The 25,427-nt window shown below is 32.1% G+C and overlaps 2 protein-coding genes and 1 long non-coding RNA gene across 6 annotated transcripts in view; 2 read left to right on the forward strand and 1 right to left on the reverse strand.

Moving 5' to 3' along the window:
* Positions 1-454: 454 nt before the first annotated feature.
* Positions 455-12,260, reverse strand: LOC148628215 (prostaglandin reductase 1-like). Of its 4 annotated transcripts, none has more exons than XM_088584700.1 (10): positions 12,203-12,260; positions 10,690-10,895; positions 8,433-8,478; positions 7,639-7,698; positions 6,815-6,973; positions 6,064-6,181; positions 5,212-5,364; positions 2,736-2,841; positions 2,320-2,441; positions 455-924 (listed from the first exon to the last, which is right to left on the reverse strand). In XM_088584700.1, the coding sequence occupies exons 2-10, from the start codon at positions 10,793-10,795 to the stop codon at positions 814-816; spliced, it is 981 nt and encodes a 326-aa protein (XP_088440826.1). In that variant the 5' UTR covers positions 10,796-10,895; positions 12,203-12,260; the 3' UTR covers positions 455-813. The 4 variants fall into 4 exon arrangements, with proteins under 4 accessions (XP_088440826.1, XP_088440853.1, XP_088440835.1 ...); XM_088584727.1 differs by having other exon boundaries at positions 10,690-10,813; positions 12,203-12,255; XM_088584709.1 differs by lacking the exon at positions 12,203-12,260 and adding an exon at positions 12,050-12,192.
* LOC148628216 (sentrin-specific protease 8-like) overlaps positions 12,256-25,427 on the forward strand; it is a 37,947-nt gene continuing 24,775 nt past the window's right edge. Inside the window, exons 1-3 of the mRNA XM_088584766.1 lie at positions 12,256-12,380; positions 23,582-23,670; positions 25,067-25,175. Coding sequence (XP_088440892.1) covers positions 12,268-12,380; positions 23,582-23,670; positions 25,067-25,175 — 311 coding nt within the window. The 5' untranslated portion in view covers positions 12,256-12,267. The remainder of the gene's footprint in view (positions 12,381-23,581; positions 23,671-25,066; positions 25,176-25,427) is intronic.
* LOC148628217 (uncharacterized) lies at positions 12,499-15,178 on the forward strand. Its single transcript, XR_015922457.1, has 2 exons — positions 12,499-14,414; positions 14,626-15,178. It is a non-coding gene; the product is annotated as an uncharacterized LOC148628217 (long non-coding RNA).

Consider the following 25,427-nt stretch of genomic DNA (forward strand, 5'->3'; position numbering starts at 1 on the left):
CGTTAATTTTACGTTTAAACACGAACATTTTATAGTGCTTTTTGTGGTATAACTTTTATTTGGTGAACGTTTTATATTTTTACCTGAACTGCTTATTATAATTTATTATAAATGTATAATATGTATATCGCACAAACGAAACAATTAGTCTTTGGCGCAAATGAATTGCAAGCTTGTGGCGCAAATGAAATATGAATATTTCAAAAATTGGCGCAAACGCATGACGCCCATTAAAACGAAGGCTAGCATAACTTGGTCAGAAATTTAAAACAATCCTTATAATTTAATTTCTGTTGGATTGAAGTCAAAATTAAGATTTGTATATTCAGTTCGAAAATTTTTGAATTGTGGACTGCAGACCGATCTACCTTAATGGCGTCACAGTACTAAGTTAGTGTATGGAAAATAAGATACATAAACATACATGTATATGTGGCCCTGATAAAATATTAAATTATTAATCTATAATAGATTTTTATTGATTCACAATATACACTAACTGAGCGTAAAATGTATCTTTCGCCGTAATGACGGACATAATATCAGCTTACATTGCAAAACTATTAACCATATCAACGAATCACGAGAAAAGGGGGATCCAGAACCATCCGTACCCCAAGTGCGCGTGATCGTTTATTACGGCCATTATATCAAGAAGAAATTATAAGCATGATACCGTCAATGTAAAATCTGTCTTATAGAACAAGGCTCTAGTTGAATATTCCTGGTTACATCAACAAAAGAACGCACATCGGTCTGAACACAATAAGTTTGCCAACAATATAGTGACGGTTACTTCTGTGTCATCATAAATTAGCATTTAACTACAGCTTTGCCAATATTTTGGCCACTAAACAAACCACAGAATGCCGCAAACATGTTTTCTATGCCCTCAGTCATTGTTTCTCGATTTGTTATTTTATCCTGAAACATTAAAAACATTCAAAAAAGTTATTAAATGTTAGTTTATTATCAGGCAAAATGGGAAAAATCGGTAACATGCAGGTAAAACCCCGCCGATCTGACAATATAATTTCACTTTAAAAATACCACATTTACATTTGACTTGTGCATCACAGGATTGGCTCAATTTTTTTTCAAAAGAATGTTAGCAAATAATGAGTTTTTTTGACAGAGTTGACTGCCCTTGAAATATTCATTTTCAGTGCAATTTAACGAAATTATAACTCAATTTACCAAGATGATATGGAATATCTCGTCTTTTTTCCTTCATTCCTAAGTGGAAATAGTCAAACTAAACTTTCAAAATGGTGTTTTTTATACAATGTTTCACCCATTGCCCCATTCTTACAGAGATGACACATAAATGACACACAATAAGCATGCCCCATGCAGCACATCCTACAAGATGAAAATCTGATTACATGGAATTCATGTAGACAAAGTCTACAAAGATATGCATGGAAGATAAATAAAAAATTGACTTTTTTCGGGTACCTCCCTACCATAATAAGCGGAGAACTGACCTGTTATATCTTGGTAACTTAAGTAGCACTCCACATTAGAATCATGCAAAATATGATTCACGTTTGGAAAGACTACATATTTTTATTTTTGATATTTTGTTTAAAATGTTATAGTAAACAGAAATTGACATGTGGATTTTTATATAACCCTTGTTTGTGGGAGATAAAAATCATATAGAATGTACTGTAGAATTCAAAATTAAGGGAGATAACTCTGTAAATGACACTAAAATACTACAGAAGCTATTGCATTTTCCATGTTGATTATCTTCTAAGAGCAGACAGATTGAAATGAATAACTATATACATTTCATCATATAGACCTAATTAGCAACTTAATAACAAAAATAAAAAAATATGTAGCCTTTTTTTTCAGATGTATCACATATTACAGAATTTGCATGATTCTTTCAAAGACTGCTACTTGATTTTTTATTTCTTAAAAATAGCATTTTCTTTCAAATATAAATACGTTTTTGTTTATTAAAGATTGAATGCATGTACACTATATGGGAATGCCACCTCCTGAAGTACTAGAATCTGTAAGAATCGGGCAAAATAAAACAAATAACTAATCATGTTTAGAAAAAAAACGTGAATTTTACAATGTCAGTGTAGGATTTTGTTTACCCTAGAACTGTGCGGAGTTGTGTGTCCAACAACAATATTGGCATTTAATATGTTCCTGGCAGATTTTTTTTAAAGCAGCACAAGGTGAATTTGTATCTCTATCATATTTGCCTGTGAAAGTTATGTAATTATGTTTTAGTGTGCAGATGATTGTGATATCTATTTCCAACCTTTGACAAAAATGAGAGTTCTTGGAACAAACCTGTTTAATCCATTCCAACATCTGCTTTTCTCCTTCTGGGTAACGATCTATATACTTTGAAGTCACAATGAAGCCTTGAACAGTTAACTGTTTACTCAATATAGTGGAGTACGACAAAACCCCTGAAAGAAACTTTTTATGGTATCAACCTCATATAAAACGTACAGATTTGGGTAAAAAAGTCGTCCCTTCAACTTTTTTATATTTTCATAATTAGCACAGGATCGAATATCATCTTAATGGGACATATTATTCTGACTCAGTTCTTCCTTTCACCCCCCTCCCCAAGATAAAGAAAGCAGACTACCACTAGACCACAGATTTAGCGGAGTATATTGAATGTATGAGACACATGTAATAACTAGTTTATCCAACTATATCTAAAACAATACGTGAGAGGTTTGTATACACATTACCTGTTGGTGGGTCTCCTATATTGTATTCTGATATTAGCCCGCAGACCGATATCCGACCATAAACTTTCATATGTTGTAAAACAGTAGTTGTAAAATCTCCTCCAACCTACATGTAAAATTTACATATTTCGTGGAAAAGTACTTTAGTAGATTTTTACTAAACATTGTATTTATACATTTTCTTTGTGATATTTTCAATAGTTGTCTGATCCCATGTTTTATTTCTAGTAAAAGCGGCCATGTTTGTCTACAGAACATAATTCTCCATATCAATTCTAAGCATTATTCATACTAATTTCGGTTCTAATTAGTCAGGTAGTGTCTGTTTACGGCGACGACAGACGTCAAGTGAGCTAAACCAAGAACAGTTTTCATACGATCCAAGAAGTAACATCTACTACATATAAAGCTAGTAATTTATTTTTCAAGTTCATATACACGTTAGAGCTATTAACGTGGTTCATACCGACCGTACTTTGCACCATCAATATTCTTCCAGGTGAGCTAAAAAGAGTAACAACTCACATAAAATCTCTTACTTTACTCCGTCATTGGAGAACCAGGTTCCTGTATTTTACTCACTTCTCTTGTTGAACAAATTTGTTAATTTTGTACAATATATGGGTAAAAAAAGAACAAACTTAGTGATAGCCAGGAACCCCTATTTTCAATGAAAATTCATGGAACGTAATCCCCTTTTTAAAATATTCTGGATCCACTACTGTTGGATACACCATTGATACTCCGAATCAAATAAACAATTTTCATCCCAAACTGTTTCTTTCGCTAAAAGAAGCAAGTGATACAACAACTTTTATAGTCAGTACTTTTTTAGAAGTGTCAGGCGGACCTTAATAGTATCAAGGTTTCATGCCATTTTGTATGGGAAAGCATAATGAAACATCCTGAAACAGCAAGAAATTATAAATCCTTAGATCCATCAGCAGGTGCATTGTATGTCATATCATAGACATAGCATAAATACCACCTTAAAATGTGACAATGAGAACAAAGTCAGAAAGCATCCTAAATCTTTTCATATCATGTTTTACTCCAGCAATGCTAGAGGGTTGTCTGGCAAGATATTATCCAACTTTGTGCCATCTGAAGAAATGGAATTCCATTATTTAAGTTGTGAGAGTTTTCATAATCACAAGCAATATACCATGACTAAGAAAAAGAAAATAAGGTATATTTTTAAAGAAGCACCAAGGTCGGTTTCGCAACCAAAGAATCAGTTTGCAGTCTGGTACATGTATATGGATGGAGTCCATGTGTAATTATACTTACTAGTCTGTTACATGTACATGTAGATACTGTAAGTTCATTTATATTACTTTCAATGCTGGTTACAAAAATAGCAATCAGGTAATAAAATGGTCAAACAAAGGCAACAAAAATCATTTTGTCGAAACTCGAAAACCGTAATAGAACAAGAAAGAAATGCCCAAAATACAAATATCTTTTTTTTGAGAAAGTAAAATTTCAATTATTAAATTAAAGGACAAATAGAAAAAAAATGTCACATTGCTAAATTTTCAGTGAGTTCCAATTTTTGAGTCAAAGCTACGTAAGAAGTCACCAATACTTAAAAAAAAAGAAGACAGATGGAAAGACCCTTTAAATCCCCTAGCTCTCGTTTTGGTTCCAAGGATGTTATACAAAAAAACCAGGTTTAATCTGTGACTAACGTATTCCAGACGGTACTGAGTATTCTGAAATTCTTTGTATTCTAAAACTCTTAACGGTATTATTGTCTCTCATGCTTTTTTAAGTACAATTATTTGTAAGAAACAGGCAAAAAAGTGGCACAATTGTTTTCCAATTTGTTCTTTCTTGCCTCAAATGTATTTCAATGCATCTAGAGAACAAACAAAAAGCTATTTTAATTTATCCTGAAGGATTAATGTCTAGATGTCTTTTGACTGTTATATGGGGAAAAAGTGTGGGGAATTTTTCTATCCATTTTTTTCATATTGCATGTTAAGGAGGTACACCTAGGGGAAGGGACATAACTCTTAAAACCAGTGATATGTATCATACTTAATTTCACCAAAGCCTTTCAAGCTTCCATTTGAAACAGAATGAAATCAATCCAAGTTACTTAAATGCTTACATGAGATTGATGTAAAATGGTGAATACAAACGTTCCAATGATTTGTTAGAGTTGTGTCCTTATCCTAATGCTACCTCCTAACTAATTCTGACCTATCAATATCTTAAAAAAGCAAACTTGACAAACAATTTGGTGGTTATTTTTAGAGGCTATGAGATATTAATACTTGGATAATGCAATAAAATCTATTTTTCTTCATGCGCTGCACCTTACACATGTTATACACATTTTGTCTGGTTCTTAGAGAAATATTTCAACTTTGTCTTATCCAACATTTTTAGCTTCCCCCCCCCAAAAAAAAGCATCGAATTAAACATGTTCCACTGTGATAAATAATAATACATGTTTACATGTACTTACATTATCAAAGTAGCAGTCGATTCCATCGGGAGCTGCTTCCTTTATAGCATCAGATACATTGACATTTTTGTAGTTAAAAGCGTAGTCTGCTCCTAAATCTCGAATCCATTGGCATTTCTCTTCACTGCCTGCAAATCCTATCACTCGGCATTTCTGAGAAGGATTACACAATATTTATATATATAACATGCCATGTTCACTCCCGATGAATGAAAAAAACAATTATTTTAGGAACATTTCAATTTAATTTGCTGTTATTCCCAAACTTTCAAATGGGAAATGGAAAATGATTGAACGTACTACAGTAAACAATAAATGTCTTAACCAAGCAAGGACAAATTACACATTTCTGTTGAAACTGTGATCTATTCTAAAGAAATTATTACAAAACCTGACGCTTGCTTTCGCTTGTAGTAAACAAATATGCTTAATTTGAGGTATAAAAACAAAAGCTAATTTTCGATTATCATGAATTTAGATGGACATTTGTATGTTAAAAAAATGATTATTATAGACCATTACTTGATATTCTCCATATCAACCCCAGTATCATTCAAAGACCCCCTCCCCCCCCCCCTAGTATCAGACTGACTCCATAAGATCGAGGTCCGATATAGGACGAGGGATGATACCTACAAATGTAGGTCAATATGGAAAATGCCATGTAATGATCTATATATCACATATTTATAAAGAATGAGGGTCAATATGGGTATCCTGATATTTAATCTATATCAGGCTATCATAAATCCATTGAAGATCGGAGGATGATATGGCAGATGAAATCATTATCATATCAGGCATACAATACCACATGTGCTGCTATTAATGTGACAAATCATTATTTCATACCATAATTTTAGCAAGCTGGACAACTGAACTTCCAACGGCACCTGCAGCTCCATTTACAAGGATAGTCTCTCCTTCTTTAGGTTTACAAATGTCTAGGAGTCCAAAGTAAGCAGTCATGCTAAGAACAAATTAAAAGAGGTGTTATCCAAAATCTTGTAACTCAAGTCAGAGTGAGGTACCTAATTAATTAACTGGCTTGAAAAATATTTGAAAGGATTCCAAAAATAAATAATCACATGTTTATCTTTGCGTTTTAATAACAGTTTGGAGAAAGAAGTATCCTGAAACTTACTAAGTTTGTGTGTAAATTCTAAAAGTACAATTCTCGGTTATTTTATAACAAATCCAAAAAAAAAAAAACTTCAAATGCAAAATTTTAAGTAATATATATATAATAAAGTTAGTATAAGTAAATTATTAAAGTACATTGTAATTATGTTATCATCATCATAATTTTTACTTTCTCTTTACAGAGATTTACATTCAATAAACATGGTATAAGTATACAACACATATATATTCAAAACATTATGATAATCCAAAAAAAAAAAAAACAAAAAAACAAAAACAAAAATATATAAAATTAGTGTTGTGTATAAATAATAAGTATTGACTCAATTAATGTAATAATAGTAAAAACATGTATATTAATTACATATATACATACCAAATCAAAGAGAAGACGAATTATGATTTATTATTATCATCAATGATTCTTGCTGAATTAGAATTAGACTTATATAACACAAACCCAGTCATGCCAAGAATACCAAGAGCAGTAGACGGACATAAATCAGCTACGTTGGGCATATGGCATGTTGTTGAAGAGATAATAGAGTGGCTCCTCCATCCAGCGTGTGTTCTAACTAACGTCCCGACAGGATAGTCTTTGTTTTTACTTTCAATAACTCTGAATGAAAAGTGTAAGATGTAATTGTTCATTCCTTACTCGACTAATGGAATGGAAACTTCACTCTTAACTACAACTACAAATGATTTCATTTTCCTCATGAATCAAAGTATATATATTGAACATGCACAGTTCTACCTGCCTGTTATGACAAAAAGGTCTATAATATAGGTACATGTACAAGTAGTAGCAAATAAAAAGGATCAGCTCGTAACATGGTTAAAATATTCGCTCCACAGGCATATCCAGAGATTCTGAAAAGAGGGGGTAAGGCTATTATTTTGCTCATTTGATTTCCAATTAATTCATAGATTAACACTTTCCAAGAACACTTACAAGGATAGAAATAAGACAAAATGATGACAGACCCCACTTTTGTTGGAAATTTTGTTGTTGTTTATTTCGTGCAAAATCTAAGCAAAAGCAATTGCCTGGAACCTCTCTAGAATCCCCTTTCCAAAATATCATAATTCAGCAATGTCCGAAGTTTTTTTTAGTGTTTGTCTTGAAAAAGCAGGCAAATCTAAGCAGTACGCACTGTGGTGTTTTAATTGAAATAACCGTTGATGTTGCTAGGGCTTTTGAAATCATAGGCTACATGGAACTAATCAAAATTTATGTTGCATATTTGTAAATGTCAGTGTATGATTCTTATATGAAATTACCTAGCAACTTGTTCCCCAAACATTGTTTCTCCCTCTTTCCCCATATCTTTGATAAATACTCTGAAAGGCAAAATGCATGGTTTACTTAGAACATTAAATCTGTTATTAAGTTTTATAGTAAATGTACCAGACACGTGGTTATCTGAATATGGCATAAATTACTTTGAACTTCATAAGGTGTCTGTGAATAAAATTATGGACACCCATGTTCAAACCCTAAATGGACACAATAGCATTCTAAAACTGATAGCTGGACAATATTCATTCATCTAGTAAATCATGCAGCTACACTGGGTTCGTTACGAAAACTAAGTTAGACATTATTATTCCTTTATTTCATTTCAGGCCAATTTCCCTATTGTGAAAATTTTAATAAAGTAAAAAACATATATAGCTAAGCGATTGTGATAATGCAGTTTTCTACCCAGAGAAAATCATTGTCACAAGTTAAACCTTGAAACTATATTTACATTGTCACTCTCGGCTCCAACTCGAGGTAACAATGATTTTTTCTTGGTAACAAACTGCTCTAGGTCACAGTTTAAACTAAATGTTATGTATGAACTATTAAATGTAAGTATGTATTTAAGTCCTTAGTCAACGACTGGAACACATCTATTTTTCCTTTTATGTCAAATTCCGTGTAAGAAACTCTCAATTTTTCTCAATTTGATCTTTTTCGTCCCAAATGTATTAATACTAAGTCATCAAGAAAACAACAAAAAGGTAATTTATATTTATCCTGAAGCATCTTTGGCGTAGATATTTTATTAGCATACTAGACTAGTACTTGCCTCATGTATGGGTCAACTGACAAGTATAAAGCTTCAATCAGCAACTCTAAAAACATTTTATAACAATTTAACAACGATCAAACGAACAAAACAGACCCATTAAAGAGAAACAAATTCAAATTCGGATCACTTTGTGATCTTGTAGAATATTATCTTCATTAACCAAAGTCAATATAACTATAGCTTACACAAGTACAAAGAATGTTAATTCAATATATTATATATACACATTAAGGAGGTAGACCTGTGGTAAGGGACATTACTTTTGAAATCAGTGATACGTTTGTATCATATTCAATTTCACCAAAGCCCATCAAGCTTCCACTTGAAACAGAATGAAATCAGTCCAAATTACTTTGATGCTTATATGAGATTGATGTAAAATGGTGAATACAAACGTTCCAATGATTTCTAAGAGTTGTGTCCCTTACCCTAGGTCTACCTCCTTAAATAATCAGTAAGCAGAAGGCAATGATGAGCAAGTTATAACATGTCTGATCGTAGTTTCAAAGCTCGAAATACTGAAAAAAATTTATTATTTTTTCTATCAGAAATTTTTTTATCTCATAACAAACATCTCTTCTCATAACATTTGATTAATACTCTATTTACATGTATACCGCTACTATATATGTTACTCTTTTATATATCAACTATATGGGCTTTTGCCAATTATTGTAATTGTGTTTGGGCCAATAAAGAATATTAGAATATTATTATAAATATACCAAACTTGCAAAGTTCTTTAACATTACAAGAACTCATTAATTGAACATATTTAAGCATATATGGTTTCTTCCAGTAATAAGGTTTCATAAAATACGACCTAAAACCACAGTAGAGAGGACATTTTAACACAAAATGCATCTCATCCTCGATGTCATCTTTACAAAATAAACAAAGTCTATTGTTTCTAGAGATTGCGGAAAAACGATCCACTCAGTAACTATATTATGACTGCTAAGTCTCAACTTAGTAATATATTTTTATATATATACATCTGGTATAGGTTTACATAAATAAGATTGAAGGCATCAATTCTGAACCATGTATTGATAACTAATACATTTACTTGCACTTCTCAAGAGACTATCAAACTCTTGTTTCTGACAATCATATAGACGTTGTTTGATCAAAATTAAAAAAAAGCATTGCAGACCTTTTTATTCCTGAAAGAGTCCTGGTTAAAGCAAATATTACCAAGACCTATTCTGTAAAGCTCATTCTTGATAAAATGCAACAAATTAGTGCTATTACTAAGACATTTCAACAAATGTTCATATAAAATAACATAACAAGTTTTCAAAATACAATTTGAAGTACATGTATATAATAATAATTAACACATCAACACAATCCATCATGTACAGGATTGCAATTAAAACACTATTATACATCATAGAATATTTCATATATTTTTACTTTTTTGTTTCATATGTTTGTGAGACATCGAAATATACAAACCTGTCGAAATCTATTAACAGCTATTCAAACCATTAAGTAGCAGTTTTTTTTTTATAAAAATTAGAAAGGGGATGATTCGTGCATGTAAAAAAATCCAACAAAGTTTTTTTTGGTTTGTAATTCAGAAACATTTACATACCTCATTATCTGTCCTGGTTTGGTCATTCGGCCATTGCACAATTGAGTTAAAATATGACATTGGCAAGAGTTATCGTTTCTAATTTAATTGTTTTAAGTGGTAGCTGAATGTATGATTTTCTCCCAAATACTGATTAACTTTAGTCATGTAAAAATTATGGATTAAAAAGATAGGAAAAGCATGAATAACCTTCACCTTTAGATGCATCTGAATTTTCTGAATTTTTAATAGACTGAAACTTAAACAAAAGGAAAAAAGATCTGTGGAGAATCAATAAATAACAGTTATTTCAATAAGATTAAATCCACTAAACAAGTTATGTAACAACTCCTGTCGTTGGCTCTCCATGACTTTCCAGATATAATCCATGTTTACTACGTACAGAACAAAAAAATCTGACCCCGATTAGATTATGATCAAACATGAAAATAGCCATGTTTCATATTGTTTGTTTCTTTTAAATTCAGTTGGTTTTTCTTTGGTTATTCGTAGCTGATTGCAACACTATCCATGGCTACAGAAAGTGCTTTGAGTTCTAAACTAGCCCACATCTAACTATAATTAGACCTATCAAGTGTTCCATTCAATGACTGCATGTTGTCAATGACTGAATGGAATAATTACCAAGTCTGATTTTTAATTGATTGAACTTACCCCCATCTTTTATGTCTGGTAAATCCTCCTCTGTATATATCAAATCATCTACTTTAGGGGCACCATCGAACAATTTGTGAATTTTCCAAACTTTAGCTTTCACCATGGTGATTTACTTTATTGCCTATGAAAGTTAAAAACTTGATACAAAACAACTTAACGGAAAGCTGTGATCAAAACTCACTCGATGACCCTCACTCTCTTTCCTGAAAAAAAACCAAAAAAAACCAAAATTTAATCACATGGAAAAAAAGGATGTGCACAATGGCAATTTGTGATAAAGAATGTGCTAAAGTTGAACCATTGAACAGTTTAAGAAGAGGTGTGGAGTTAGAAGAAGCCCCCTCCTTTGCATGCCATTGTTTGACCAATGCCAATGTCTTTGTTTAGCATCAGGAAACCCCAAAGTCATTCGGATGAAGAAAAAAAAAAGACTTGCACAATTATAGCATCATGTGATATAGAAGGTGTGAAAGTTTCATTGAATTTCATTCAACAATTTTATATCTGAATGATCATGAGTTGCAAATTAGAAGATGTCCCCTTTGAACAAACAATGACAAAGTCCATATTTTGCCCAAGGAAACCTCAAAAGTCATTCAGATGGCAAGCATAATACAAGGTACACTATGACATCATGTGTCTGGTCATCTGATAAAGAATGCGTTAAAAGATTCATCAGTCTACATGTTCTATTCAGTGCATCCCCACTGACTTACGTGGACCAAAGACAAAGTTCATGTTTTACATCATGAAGTCCTTAAAGTCATAAATGATAGTTGCCTAATTGTATTGTGTTAAAAGTTTCATCACATTCCATTCAGCGGAATGGGAGAAGTTGTGGGTTAAGACTGAGAACATTACATTACATATATCCCCTCATATAAACGGGAGATATAGTGATCATGATGTCTTTCCGCAATCACTTTCAATGTGTCCTGGTAAAACCACTGAATTGGTCCATTAACTTGGATGACACTTGTACACTATTCTGCATCTAGTTTTGCCAAGATAAATGACGGGGTAATGGTTGTATAAATAATAGATACTGATTCTAATCTTAGAAACTTAGAAATACATTCTTTGATATAAAAAAAAATGATTTTATAAATATAAGAAAATGAATTTCTAATCATCACAAACTCATTCTCTGATTATATTGAAAAATACTTATTGAATTTAAAACAATATCTAATTCCTCTCAAGGATTTTTAAATTAAGAACCTGTCAACTCACTATGACGGATCGTAGATGTGGTGTATTCTAAGAATTGTTCGCTGCTTTTACTCAAAATCACGTGAAATCTTTAGTCCCTTATTTTTTTTGGAATTTCTAGATATTTAATATTTTTAAAAGTTACCATCGAAAGGGGAATAACTCCAATTTATTGTTTAAAACAGTTTCCGCGGCAAATGTGGAGCCATCATGCAGAAAACGACTTTTCGCAAGAATTCGGCTAAATGGACACTAAAGAAAGTGGCAAATAGTGAACTGGGGTGCTCAATATTCGAACCTTGACAAATGTGGTTGTTGCCACTGTTAGCCAATCGAGAAAAAGGAAGTGACGTCATTTGGAAAATGGCAGATGATGTTGTTCTGAGTTTCAACGACAGTTTGGTTAGACAGTCTGATGTTAAGCTCCTTGATGGTCCATACTGGTTAAATGATATCCTGATTGGTTTCTGCTTTGAGTAAGAATTCAAGTTCGCATGTTGCATTTGACTGTCATACAGCCGATCACTTAACGACATTTTCTCATGGCTCAAAGTGATTAACTTTTTTAAAACTTGTTATCGTGTTATATACATGTAGGGAGGTCGGTAGTGCGTTTATCTATATTCTTGCGAGAGCAAAATTCTCAATTTTGAGTCAACTTTAACACGTTAGAAAATGGTTAAAAATCCATTGCATGACAATAAAAAATATATGTAATTGAAGATGAGACATTTCTCTTTCTAAATATACAACTTTCATTGTTATTGGAGTTATTGGTCATTTGGTACAAACGTTTGAAGTGACGATACTTTGAGAAAAATGGCCGCCTGAAAAACTATGTGTCAAAGATCATACCTATTTCAAAATTCATTCCGCAAGCTATTACTGGACCGATTTTCTTCATTTATGGCTTAAATTTTTGGAAATATCTTCAATTTTGATAATCCGGTTGTCAGGCTAATTTTTTGGTTACAAAACATATTTTTTACGTAATTTTAAGGAAAAACATGTTGAAAAAAAATAGTTTTTGCGTACCCGGAATGCACTGACAGTCGGATTCCGAAAATTTAATCCTTTCTGCGTCCATCCGTAACCCTGGTTTCAGAAGAAAAACAATAATAGCTTGCGGAATCGATTGGATATTAGGGTGGTCAGGGCGTGGTTTTCACAAAAATTAAAGCGGGACCGGTTATCGTTCTTGCTAACCGGATGTTACTGATCCGCCATAGCTTCTGTTAAGATTTTCGAACACTCGTGGATAAATGCCTTTTACCGACTGTTTTCTGGACGGATTTTTGACTGGTGGTGCAGACAACGATGGACCTAGGCCATGGAGGCCAATCACTTACGGTAAGTACCTAAATTATGTCTAATATAAGCCTAATCGCCCTGTTTCCGTAAGGTCAAATTCTAGAATGACCTTTTATCATCTGCAAGCTTAAAAACTATATTCACCTTCTTGGAAGGTCTGATTTTCGTTTGATTCTGCATGAGCTGATTTAAAAATGATTACTCTCATTTAGCATTAGTTGGAATATGTTTCCATAACATTTTTATTAAACGATGAATATGTAATGAGGTAAATTCTCCCAACGTTTGATTGCAATCCATTCAAAATCTTTCGGACTTTATCGACTTTCCTATATTATCGGAAGTCTCTGTATTTTACCTAGCTTTTTTTCTATTGGTTGGGAGAATTTGCACATATTGCATTTAATTTCCTTGATAATTCAATTTTAATTTATATGTAGTGCCCAATTTATATGAAACTCACATGTTTAAGCATAAACCTTCTTTATATTTATTTTAACTGTTTTATTTATTCAAAATTATCATATGTAGAAAAAAAAATCAACCTTAAATTGCTTCTTCAAATGATACACAACTTTTTTTTCTGGTTTTCATTTTATCAGTTAATATATATTAATTATGACTTTTATTAGAACAATTATCTGGTAGCCCTGCTTGTACTTTACTTGATAAATAGAACTTATTTGATGAGATGTATATATGTGGCAATTGCATATTTTACATATGACCTGCATCTTCTTAAGTTTACTTTATATATTCATACTGTACAATTTTTAACAGCTAACTTACATATTCATTTTTTAGAGGATTGTAGATGCTCTACTTATTTAATATTCATATACATGTACAATTGCTTGGAAAAGGTTTAAAATCCTAGTAATATACATTATTTATCATTAAATTTTAACTAATTATGGTTTAATATTTTTTTGGCCTTTTTAGGATCACATTGATTGACTCATAATACCAATCTTTTGTTGTATGTATATGAAACATACTTGTACTATGTTTTTTCTTCTAATTATTGATTTATTTCAGAAGAAAGTATTAGTAAACAGGCTGCCTAAATATTTATTTTATTTTGTCATATAAAAAGTAAACACTGATGTAAATTTTATTATGATTTAGTTTTATTTTCTGTTTGTTTTTCATCATTTTAGTTTCATTTTGTTGAGTTCTGGAGATGTTTCGAATTCATGGTAAGTTAGTTTTTATACTTTGATTTAGTTTAGTAGCTTTATTTGTTTTAATAATAAAACTTTTGAGTCTTTTAATTATGGTAACAAATAAGCATTTACATTTGAATCATATATTACTTACAAGAACTGTCGATTAGTTTTGTGTTTAGACTCTGCTTTAAAACTGCCTCACAGTACATATTCATTGAATTCCACTACTTGTTTATTTCAGATGGCCTGAGCAGCATAGTGGGCTATGCTATGAGATGAATATGGACCGAGTCTGAGGTAGGACCATGTGGGGTACAGTAAGTAGGGTAGTTCCAGACACACCTGAACCCGATAACCTGATTGGTAAGAGAGTTCAACACTTGATAGAAGAACCAGACGGATCACGCAGCGAAATTATTCATATTAAGTTATTTAACATAACATTAATATAATCTTATAAAACAATCTTCTTGTTTTGAAATGAAGATAATTATTCTGGAAAAGGAAGTTTGGTGTTTTTAACTCCTCGCCACATCTTTTGTCAACCGCTTTGTGAGCAACCAACATCAAATAAAGTTTTACATTTTTTCAGATTGTTAGCAAACCAGATTATGATTTAATAGAAAGTAAACTAACTGTAAGTAAATTGATAAGGTAAATGATGTTAATAGGTGTAATGTCCTTATGTACATAATCTCTTTTGTAGATTTGGCAGACATAGTAGATCCTGGTGAAGAAACCCTTCTGGCCTGAAATGGAAACTTCGAAAAGTTCATTAAACTTAATCAAATGATGATATTTTGTTTATTATCATTTAATGTACATAATAGTACACATGAGGAAACAGCTAGGGCTTCAAAGTTCCATAGTGAAAGTATGCGCATTGGTTCAAGTCAATGTATTCATAAAAATTTTCTCAATTTCTTGGGAAAACAGCATTTGTTTTTGAAATTTTATTCAATTTTAACATAATAATGAGATTATTATTATATTAAAAGACCCTATTTAAACAAGAAAACATTACAAGACTAATTAGGAATCTTAGAATTGACCAGACCTTGATATAATATTATTTTGCCACTTTTTGTGGCAAAAATGTATGTTTATTTTGATTATCGTCTGGCTTCATTTAAGGTATAGGCCTAACAAATTTTCATCCACATTAAACATTTTATAGCAAAATAAGATGAAAGTATCTTCATATGATAGCTTAGATTCTAAGCTTTAAAATGGTACCACATAAGTATATGGTAGGTTGATATTTTGATAAATATAAGCATAAATATGCGTTTTTTTTTTTAAATCTGAAATTTTCAAAAATGTTCGATTTACCCCCATTTTTCAACATTTGCTTGTTGGTTTTTAAATATAATTCAATTATTTCTTGATAAAAATGTGTTTTTACATATTTAATCACAATAACAATAACTGTCATGTGCTAAAAACTGCTTTTAAATTCAAAATGTCTTTTTTTGTCTGACCTTTCGCCATTTTTTCCACTGAAAATAGCTCTAAAATTTACCCTAAAATTTAAATTTTCGACCTCAAAAAATTTTTTTGAGCTGAAAAACATGATTTTTCAAGTCAAGCAACTTTATTGCCACACAAAACAAGTGACAGAAAAAATTAAATATTTTTTTTGAATTCTTAGTAAGCAAAAATGTATTTTTTTGTTGAAAAAACGCATTTAAAAAAAAGGGGGTCTGCCGCAGTGTTTCTGATTCCAATGAAAAACAAATCAGAGGTTTTGACATAATATTTGTTTATTTATTTCTGTTTAATGGATTACTCTTGAAAGAACAGCAAAGTATCAGATTTCTACTACCTTCCAATTTCCAAATATGAATATCCAAAAATGGCACTTTAATTCACGATGCTGTTGACACATAGCAAAAAAAAACTAAGTCCAAAGTGTTTTTTTGCCAATTTTAAAAAAGTGTAATTTTCTTTGTATCTAAGATACAAGTTTCCTGAATGGCTTAAATCAAAGTATGAAATGGCTTTATTTAAATGATTAAGACACAATGTATGAATTTCTTTACCTGTTTGACTTATGTGGGCCACAGAAGTGCCCAAAATGTGACATTTTTGCCCTCGCAAGAAAAATGACCAAAATTTTGAACTTTAAATTGTAATAACTTTTGAACCCCTAGACCGATTTTAAAAATTTTTGCACCAGTAAGTTACATTTCTTGGGCTCTTTCAAACTAATATAAACTTGTACATTTTCTATATACTTCATATTTTGACTGACCTCCCTAATACATGCCTGCTGTCAAGGTCGAGGATGTACGATGTTTGCAATTAACTTAATCTATATAGTCACTGGTGTAAAGTATATCGTTGGTGTTAATCTTCGAAATTCCAATGCAGGAGATTACCCTCTCAAAAATGACAAAATTTTCTCCGTCTTACTCTTACAGTTACAGTACACTCAGACATGTCAGAGACATTTGTTTCCTTCTAACATTTAAGTCGGAATTATAAATTTGTGTTAGTCAGTGAAATACCTTGTCAGTCAAATATTATCTGGGTGAATTATGACTGTTACATCCACGCAGCTGGGGGCATTGTATATTTTGGTTGTTATTTGTATACAGAGAATCACTTATCAGGGTTGTAAAATTCACCCAGCGCGATGAAGTTATTATTATTGATCTCCACCAAAAATCAACAATATGGACATTGGTTTTGTTCTCGAGGACCAAAGCTTCCAGGTCCCAGACCTACAAAATTCATTAGGGACCCCCTTAAAAATCACAATGGGGAGTCCAGGGAACTTGTAAAAATTCTCAATTTAATTGTCGAAATCTGCACTAGTAATATTAGTCAATTATTGAATCCATGCAGTCGGCACAGTAAAATAGTGGTTGAGATGATTAGCATGTGGTATTAACAATTGACAAATATAATGTGAAAAGACAATAAGGAAATCATAAAGAAGATATTAATTGTTGATTTATACTTCATAACTGTACCATATTAAGTTATATACACTCCTTGAGACGTTTAAGTTTCCTGCACACACGATACCCAAACCCATGCTAAACGCTTACTAAACACAATAAACGAATGCTTCTATTGTGCGTTTAAACGAATGCTCCTATCGAGCATTTAAATGCATGATAAACGAACGCCCCGAATATTCTCTCCAAATAAACAATTGTGTTGACACCTGTTCAGAGTTAATTGACCATAACCATAACCAATCAAAGGTAGTTAGATCAGATGACTCTGACTCTCAATAGCCTCGGGGAGGTATCAGTCAGATGTAAATATATTATTGAGCAAATAAAACTCTCATCATCTGGTCAAAGGTAAACTCAATCATGGCCATGTGCACATGGCTACAAACAAGCTTCAAAGTCCTGTTAAACCATATGATACATTCAGAAACAGATTTACCTGAATATAACAGAATAAATTAAACCCAATTAACAATGATTATCCCATTAGGAACTGTCTAAAACACTTTGAAATGCAAGAATTGATAAATTTAGGTTACAGACCACCAATTCAACCAATGAGCATTTGGAATGTACGCAAAAATAGTCCTACACAGAAATTACCCCTGTTCCTCATAGTGCTGTGAAAAAAGTTCTCATCTTATTTAAAAAATTTAAACAGTTTCTGAAAGGAAAAACATTTCTGTACATTTTGTAGGTGAATTTTGCTTCTTATGATGTGAAGCCTAATCTCCATAATGATTTTTAAATATACCCCTATCTTGTGAAAACACTGGGATTTCCCATGCTATTTATAGACCCTTCACTTCCGGTGACCAGTACTGCACTGCAAGTCTGCTAACCCCACTAACCCCACATGCCATTCTGAGGATTGTGAGCTGACATATGTAGAATCATGCTGATATATAGTCCTCTGCAGGTTAAAGTTAAGGTAAAGTCCAGAGAAGCCATTGAATATTGTGAAATTAGCATAGAAGCCTATGGGAAGTGGAATTAGTGGTTTTTAGCCTTAAGATGTTTCTTGAAATAGCTTTAAACTACTTGAAGATCTTGTTAAGTTTGCCATGAGAGGAATACACTACAAAAATCCTTCAAAATATGTATTTTTTTAAGTTATAGGTCCAAATTATGGAAAATTGGTCTTTTTGGCTGATTTTTATGTCCTATCTTGTAAAAAGTGTAGAAAATTTAGTAAAAATATCAAATATTAAACTTTGAGGGCTATATTTACCTAAATTTGGTGGTAATAAGCACTTGAAATCAAGTTTTGTGTAGATTTGAGCAAAAATTAGGTTAGAAATGAGGAAAAACTCACTTTCATTACTGCGGTTAAGGCCATATAAGCATTCCCCTATGGCAACATGGAAAATCCATTATTGAGCACTTTTTTTGCTTTAGGTGCCCTTTACTGGTCATGTTTTAATGTGAAAACACTGTATTTACAAATTTAAAGCCAAATATATCACCTTTTGTGAAAATTTAAAGATTTAGGATTTTTGACATGTGATCAAGAAAAAGGGGAAGGCATGTCAGAAATAAATTTTTAAAAATAGACCAATTTCTCAGAAAATGATTACTTTTAAAACTATTTCTTCATTAATATTGTTAAAAAACAAGTTGTGATTGATATTTTTTATTTGAAAAGTCAGAAAAAGTTCTTTGCAAATATTTAATGCATTTAAGTATGGTAGAAAATTGTCACTTTTTTGCTCGCACAACTTGGTTACCCTATATTTAAAAATCAAATATTTAAAAAAGTGCTTGACACATTTCACTGAAACTTTGCAAATGCATTCAGTATGTGTGTAGGAAGATACCTGTGTAGTTATTTATTTTTTCTAAGACAAAAAGTGACTCTTTGGGTTACAGACCACCAATTCAACCAATGAGCATTTGGAACGTACGCAAAAATAGTCCTACGCAGAAATTACCCCTGTTCCTCATAGTGCTGTGAAAAAAGTTCTCATCTTATTTAAAAAATTTAAACAGTTTCTGAAAGGAAAAACATTTCTGTACATTTTATAGGTGAATTTTGCTTCTTGTGATGTGAAGCCTAATCTCCATAATGATTTTTAAATATACCCCTATCTTGTGAAAACACTGGGATTTCCCATGCTATTTATAGACCCTTCACTTCCGGTGACCAGTACTGCACTGCAAGTCTGCTAACCCCACTAACCCCACATGCCATTCTGAGGATTGTGAGCTGACATATGTAGAATCATGCTGATATATAGTCCTCTGCAGGTTAAAGTTAAGGTAAAGTCCAGAGAAGCCATTGAATATTGTGAAATTAGCATAGAAGCCTATGTTAAGTGGAATTAGTGCTTTTTAGCCTAAAAGGAAATGGACAACATTTGTTTACACATTAGCAATTTGGCTTTTCTTGGTGGGAAAATCAGTAAACAAATAGAATGGGGATTCCCAAAAGCTAATTAAGGAAATACTGATGGCATTAAGTCATAATATTTGGAAATCAAGCGCAAGTATAAGAGAACAAGCTATAATAAAAAAGGGACACAACTAATGATCCATGGTAGTTTGCTAGAAATTTTATCACTTGAAATGTCAAGTTTGTCGAATTTGTAGATAAAAAAAAATCAAATCATATTTTAAGATCAATTTAATTGGACCACAAAGGACAAAGATCAACATGTTTCAAAATCAAGCAGTATATGAGTATAGTAATATAAAGTCCTTAATAGAAATATAACACCTGTTTCTGGAGTAGTACTTTATTATTTTGTATATGAAAAGTGCGAAATGGTTTTAGATCCTGACTTAGAGTCTTAGACTAGAGCTAAAAACCTGCTTTATACATGTACATGCATCAAGAGTGAATCTTTGGTACATGTATGTCATGAATGAAGGGGTTATTTTGATGAATTGACAAAGATAACTCATCAGTGGACTTGAAACTCATATTTCATTATATTAGAATATTTTTTTTTTTTGGCATCCATTTTGGCTCTAATTTCTGAAAATTGGTAGCTGGCAATTTTTCTGGCAACAGAATTTTGGAAGCCAGAGCAGCCCCTGAAATTAAATGCGTCCAAAATGTTTTTTTTATAATAATTGTAGTAATTTTATCAATTTAAAAGTGCAGAATTGAAAAAAAAAATCAGAAGATTACTTTATTACTTGATAAAAATACGAAATAATATTTCTACATGATTTCTACGTTTATGTAGCTGTAAATAAAAAATAACTCATCATCAAATTATAAACATGTACAAAATAAAGAGAATAAGAATGTGTAGAATTTTTGATGACTTGACTAAATATTTATCCTAACTGGAGTGCTCTGAATTATCAGAGAATTAACACCTGAGTAACAGAAACAGAATATACATTGTATCTTATAAATAATTAATTCCCTGTTACGCCTCCTTGAATTTTATGATTATTACAATATACACACTGGTTGGTGTACTGTGTTTGCTTGGTGAAATCTTGGTGTAAAACACTGAATATGTTGGTGTAACACCAAGTTTCACTCAGGTCAGTCTTAAGTGTTAGGGAACCATTCTACTCTTAGTGTAGTGTAGTTTGAGTTTAGCCGTTAGGTTTTATTAAAGTACATTGGATGTTTAGTGAGAGTATGTTTTACCTTTACGGTATTAACTTAATTCCAATTTCACTGTGAGAAATTTTCTTCTGACAACCCCTTCCCTGAAATTTGACACTCAATGTTTCCCCATACTACAATGATAATAAAATAGAAAGGTTCTTTATCACAAGCTCCAGATCAATTTGTTAGGACAAAAATTGAAGTACAGTAAGATATTATGATGATTTCAACCCTACTATTATTATGATTTTAAGCAGAAAATTGAAATGAGACAGGAGAAAATTCTGCATGTGGCTAATTCTATAACTTTGACCCAGGCATGTAAGCATGGGATTGTTGCATTTTTTAAAGAATATTGGGAAGTTCTAGCAGAAAATGGAAGACTTAACACTTATATTTTAATTTTATTGAGAACTTTACGATTTAATTTATCACAAGATGCCATTTTTATGCTTCGGATTATAGACATTGGCAATCCCACTAAAAAATTGCAAGGCCTAACATACAAGTTTGCAAATGCCCCTCTTGAGCAGTCTCCACGGTAAACTTTAGTAAGCATAAACATTGCAAACCTTTGAAGTTCCAAAAATTGAAAGTCTGAACTATATTATAACACTGGCCTGAAAAAAAGGATATAAAGTTTAAAGTACAGCTAACCCTAGGTAGCTTGAACTCCAAGGGACAATTAAAAAGTGTTCAAGATATCTGGAGTTCGAGAAATCGAAGTTCGAACATTAAGTGATATCCATCATGACATATGTATTTCTTGTAAAGAAAAATACTACTGTCAACACAAATTTTCATTTCTCCACTCTCCACTGTGAGAGGAATCAACAGTGTCTCCATTCTCCACAGTGGAGTCTAACAGTGTCTCCATTCTTCACCATTTCAAAAATTGTTTGTAGTTGACTATTCATGCCTCTATACTAAGGTATTTTAATGGTTCTAGCTGTGTAATAACATTTCTCAGTTATGGACAAAAAAAAATTAAATAGTAATGAAATGGAACAATTTCATCCTAGTTTTTACTTAGGTGGAATCACAACGGAGGACATGAGTGACTCCACAGTGAAGAGTAAAGAAAATTGAGTGGACAGTAGCGATATCCTTGCATGAAGGCAATAAAGCATTCAAGTGACCAAAAATAGCGTGTTTTTTTTTTTTTTGCATTATATTTTTTTATTTGAAAATGTTTTTTTATGGGTAAGTTTATTTTATATAGAGCAAAAAGATTCTTTGCACTTGAAAAACTTAAAGATAAATCATTCTTCATGAAACATGTAACATAGGTTACTGAATGAAATTTCCTTTTGTAATAGCCTATTGGTGGAAATTTACATGGAATTCATACTTTGTTATACTTTTTAGCTTTTTAAACAAATTATGTCATAACTGGTGAAAAAGGATACATAGTATTACAAAGAAGGGGAAGAAAGTTTATCAACAGCTTAAGATATGTTTATAAGGAAAGAAAACCTGTACTTTAAAGTAGGTGTTCGAAAAATTCTTTTTTTCATTTTTTTTTCATATGTTCATAATGTTAACTTTTCCCTGAAAAACTGTAGTGTTCTGTTCACAACAGTAACTTACATGTGCTTGTATCTTTGGAAAAAAGAATAGAAGTTAATCAGAAATATTTTCTATGTGCCATCTGTAGCAGTTTAGAAAATAACATAAGAGAAAAGCATTGCCTTGTGCTATTTTTGTTTAATCCACTAGACAAAGCTCATTGTAATGTCCGCAACGCTCACGATTGTCCATCACTCTGTCTTTCCAAACTATTTTCTAAGCAGCTTGATGCATTGTTATGAAACTTTGTGGGATTCAATTTACCCACATGGAGATGTGTCAGGAATTTATCATGTTTATTTTGGGACAAAAACTTTCAAATTGACTTAGGCATTTATCAGCAAAACTTGATCTCATGTGTTGTCTGCAACTCCTCCTTAAATGACTTGTAGGATTGTTTTGAAACATAATGGGGTGTTAAATTATCACATGGAAATGTACATATTGTCAGAATTTACAAAACTTGGACTAAATTGTGATGTCCATAATTTGTCCTCAACAACTTACAAGATTGTTTTCAAACCTAATTGGGTGTTTAATTACATGTACCATATTGGGATGTGGATAATATTGTCAAGAATTTATGTTTGGGCAAATATTGTAGAAATGATGCTATTGGACTTTTTCAACAAATTGCAGGATTGTAATGAAGCTCAACAGAGTGTTATATTACCTTATTGCGGTCTGCATATTGTCAGGAATTTATTTTTACAGTAACTTTGCAGTCATATTCTGTTACTGTGTTGTCAACAACATAAAAATATTACTGATTTCTGTTTGGAGTTGGGTGTTTTAAATTGGCAGCAAAATTGCATGTCAGAAGTGCTTAGACCTTAGTCTAGCTATTCCCCATAAATATTAAGTCCAATAAGAATATAGGTCCACATTGGTCCCCAAATGTACAGGGTTTAACAGACTACAGGGGGAATTAACCCTGTTTGGGGCAAAGTGTAGTTTTTTTTCTGGAATATTTCCAGGTCGAGGGTTTTGAGTCTACTCTAAAAGTTGGTCAGGTAGCAGGAAACAATATTTTTTTGCCTTATTTAGATCCAAAATCTGTATTGTGCATGTATATTTTTTGTATGTTTCAGGTACTTTGAGAGAGAAAAGTTCAGTCATTCTGCAGACAGAGTTGGTCTGATTTCACCTGATGTGGCTCAATTTATTAAACTAGCAGCTGGTAAGATTGTTTTTACAGCACGTGAACAGATATGTACAACTACAGATAAGATCAGTTCTAACCTCTCATGGGAACTGTCAGAAGAGCCGGTTCTAGGACCATTCTAAACTCTCATGGGAACTGTCAGAAGAGCAGGCTCTAGGACAGTTCTAAACTCTCATGGGAACTGTCAGAAGAGCAGGTTCTAGGACCGTTCTAAAATTGTCATAGAACAGTTCTAGAGCCAGCTCTTCTGACAGTTGAAGCAGTGCCAGCTCTCTGCCACTAGAGCCAGCTCTTCAAACAGTTCTGCCTCTAGAGCCAGCTCTTCTGACAGTTGTAGCAGTGCCAGCTCTCTGCCACTAGAGCCAGCTCTTCAAACAGTTCTGCCTCTAGAGCCAGCTCTTCTGACAGTTGTAGCAATGCCAGCTCTCTGCCACTAGAGCCAGCTCTTCTGACGGTTGTTGTAGTGCCATTTCTACAAGAACATTTCTACTAGTAGAGCTGACTCTACTGCTAGAACAGTCAGAAGAGTTGGCTTTAGTACTGATCTAAGTCTGTCATAGAAGTGTTCTTCTGACAGTTCTAGGACAGTTTTGTGGGAGGTTAGAACTGATCCCATCTGTATAATTGTGATCTGTCATCAATAAGTTTATGATAAGTTAAAGATAAGTCATTTTTTCTTCCAACCAATCCATAAAAGCAGTAACCCCTTCCAATTCTTTGCCATGTGACTTCAACGGTACATAATTATATTTTGTGGACTTAAATGATCTGTTCTTTTTTTTTTTCATTTTACACAAATTTAAGAAGTGGTATAAGAGTAAGACATTAACTTAATTAATTTTCTTTCATATATGTTTTAAGAAGAAGTTTATTTTATTAAATACAAAACATGTAGTTAATATTTTAAGTTAACGGTAAATTTACAATAGAATTATAATTTATAGTAGATTCGTTCCAATGAAAATTCTGAAATTTTACATGAATTTATTATTAATTTACAAAACAAAACTGCATGAGGTTAAATATGGCATCTGTTATTGAACCTTGAGATATAAGGCAATAGAAGGTCATTGTTCCAACCAGTTTTTACATAGATTGGTTCAGGTACTGTTATACATGCACAGTTTGCACTGAAAAACTTCAGCCATTTGTCAGGTGCATAAATCTGAACATTTTTTTCTCTGTCTTTAAAATATAACTTTTTGTTACATGTTTTACATGCAAAAGTAAAATGAAATGAAAATGTTCCCTGGTCCAATTTTCTGGCTTTTCTTGGCTGCAAATACATACATAAAAATTTTATATGTAATGAGATGATTTTATGCAAAAGCAGCATTTAAGATGCAGTTTTATTAAATAGATTTTACTTTTTAGCGAATAAGATGCTCAGTATCTTTTTTTCTTTCCATAGCTGAAGATTTGTCATCTAGCCTTGAAGCTTTAAATCTTGGTAGCAAGCAATTTGTATTCCTACCCGTAAATGATAATGAAAGTTTTGATAAAGCAGGTGGAAGTCATTGGTGAGTAACACGTTCTGGTTAAAATTAATTATGTTTGGGGAGTTTGGGAACATATTATTTCTACATCTTCATTCTCCTATTTCTAACCACTGTCTTGTCCGCAGGACTCCTCTGTAATGATTGAATGGATTTAAACATATTCGGCACAAAAATATACCACTTAATGAAGATGTGCACAGACATACTGAAATTTCAGATATGACTACAAAATTGAAAAAAAGATGGAGGATAGCATACATGTGCTTGAGAACA

The sequence above is a fragment of the Perna viridis genome, chromosome 1, assembly GCF_037379345.1.
Source record: "Perna viridis isolate PV_CMFRI_1.1 ecotype Kerala chromosome 1, ASM3737934v1, whole genome shotgun sequence".
Taxonomy (NCBI): Eukaryota; Metazoa; Mollusca; class Bivalvia; order Mytilida; family Mytilidae; genus Perna; species Perna viridis.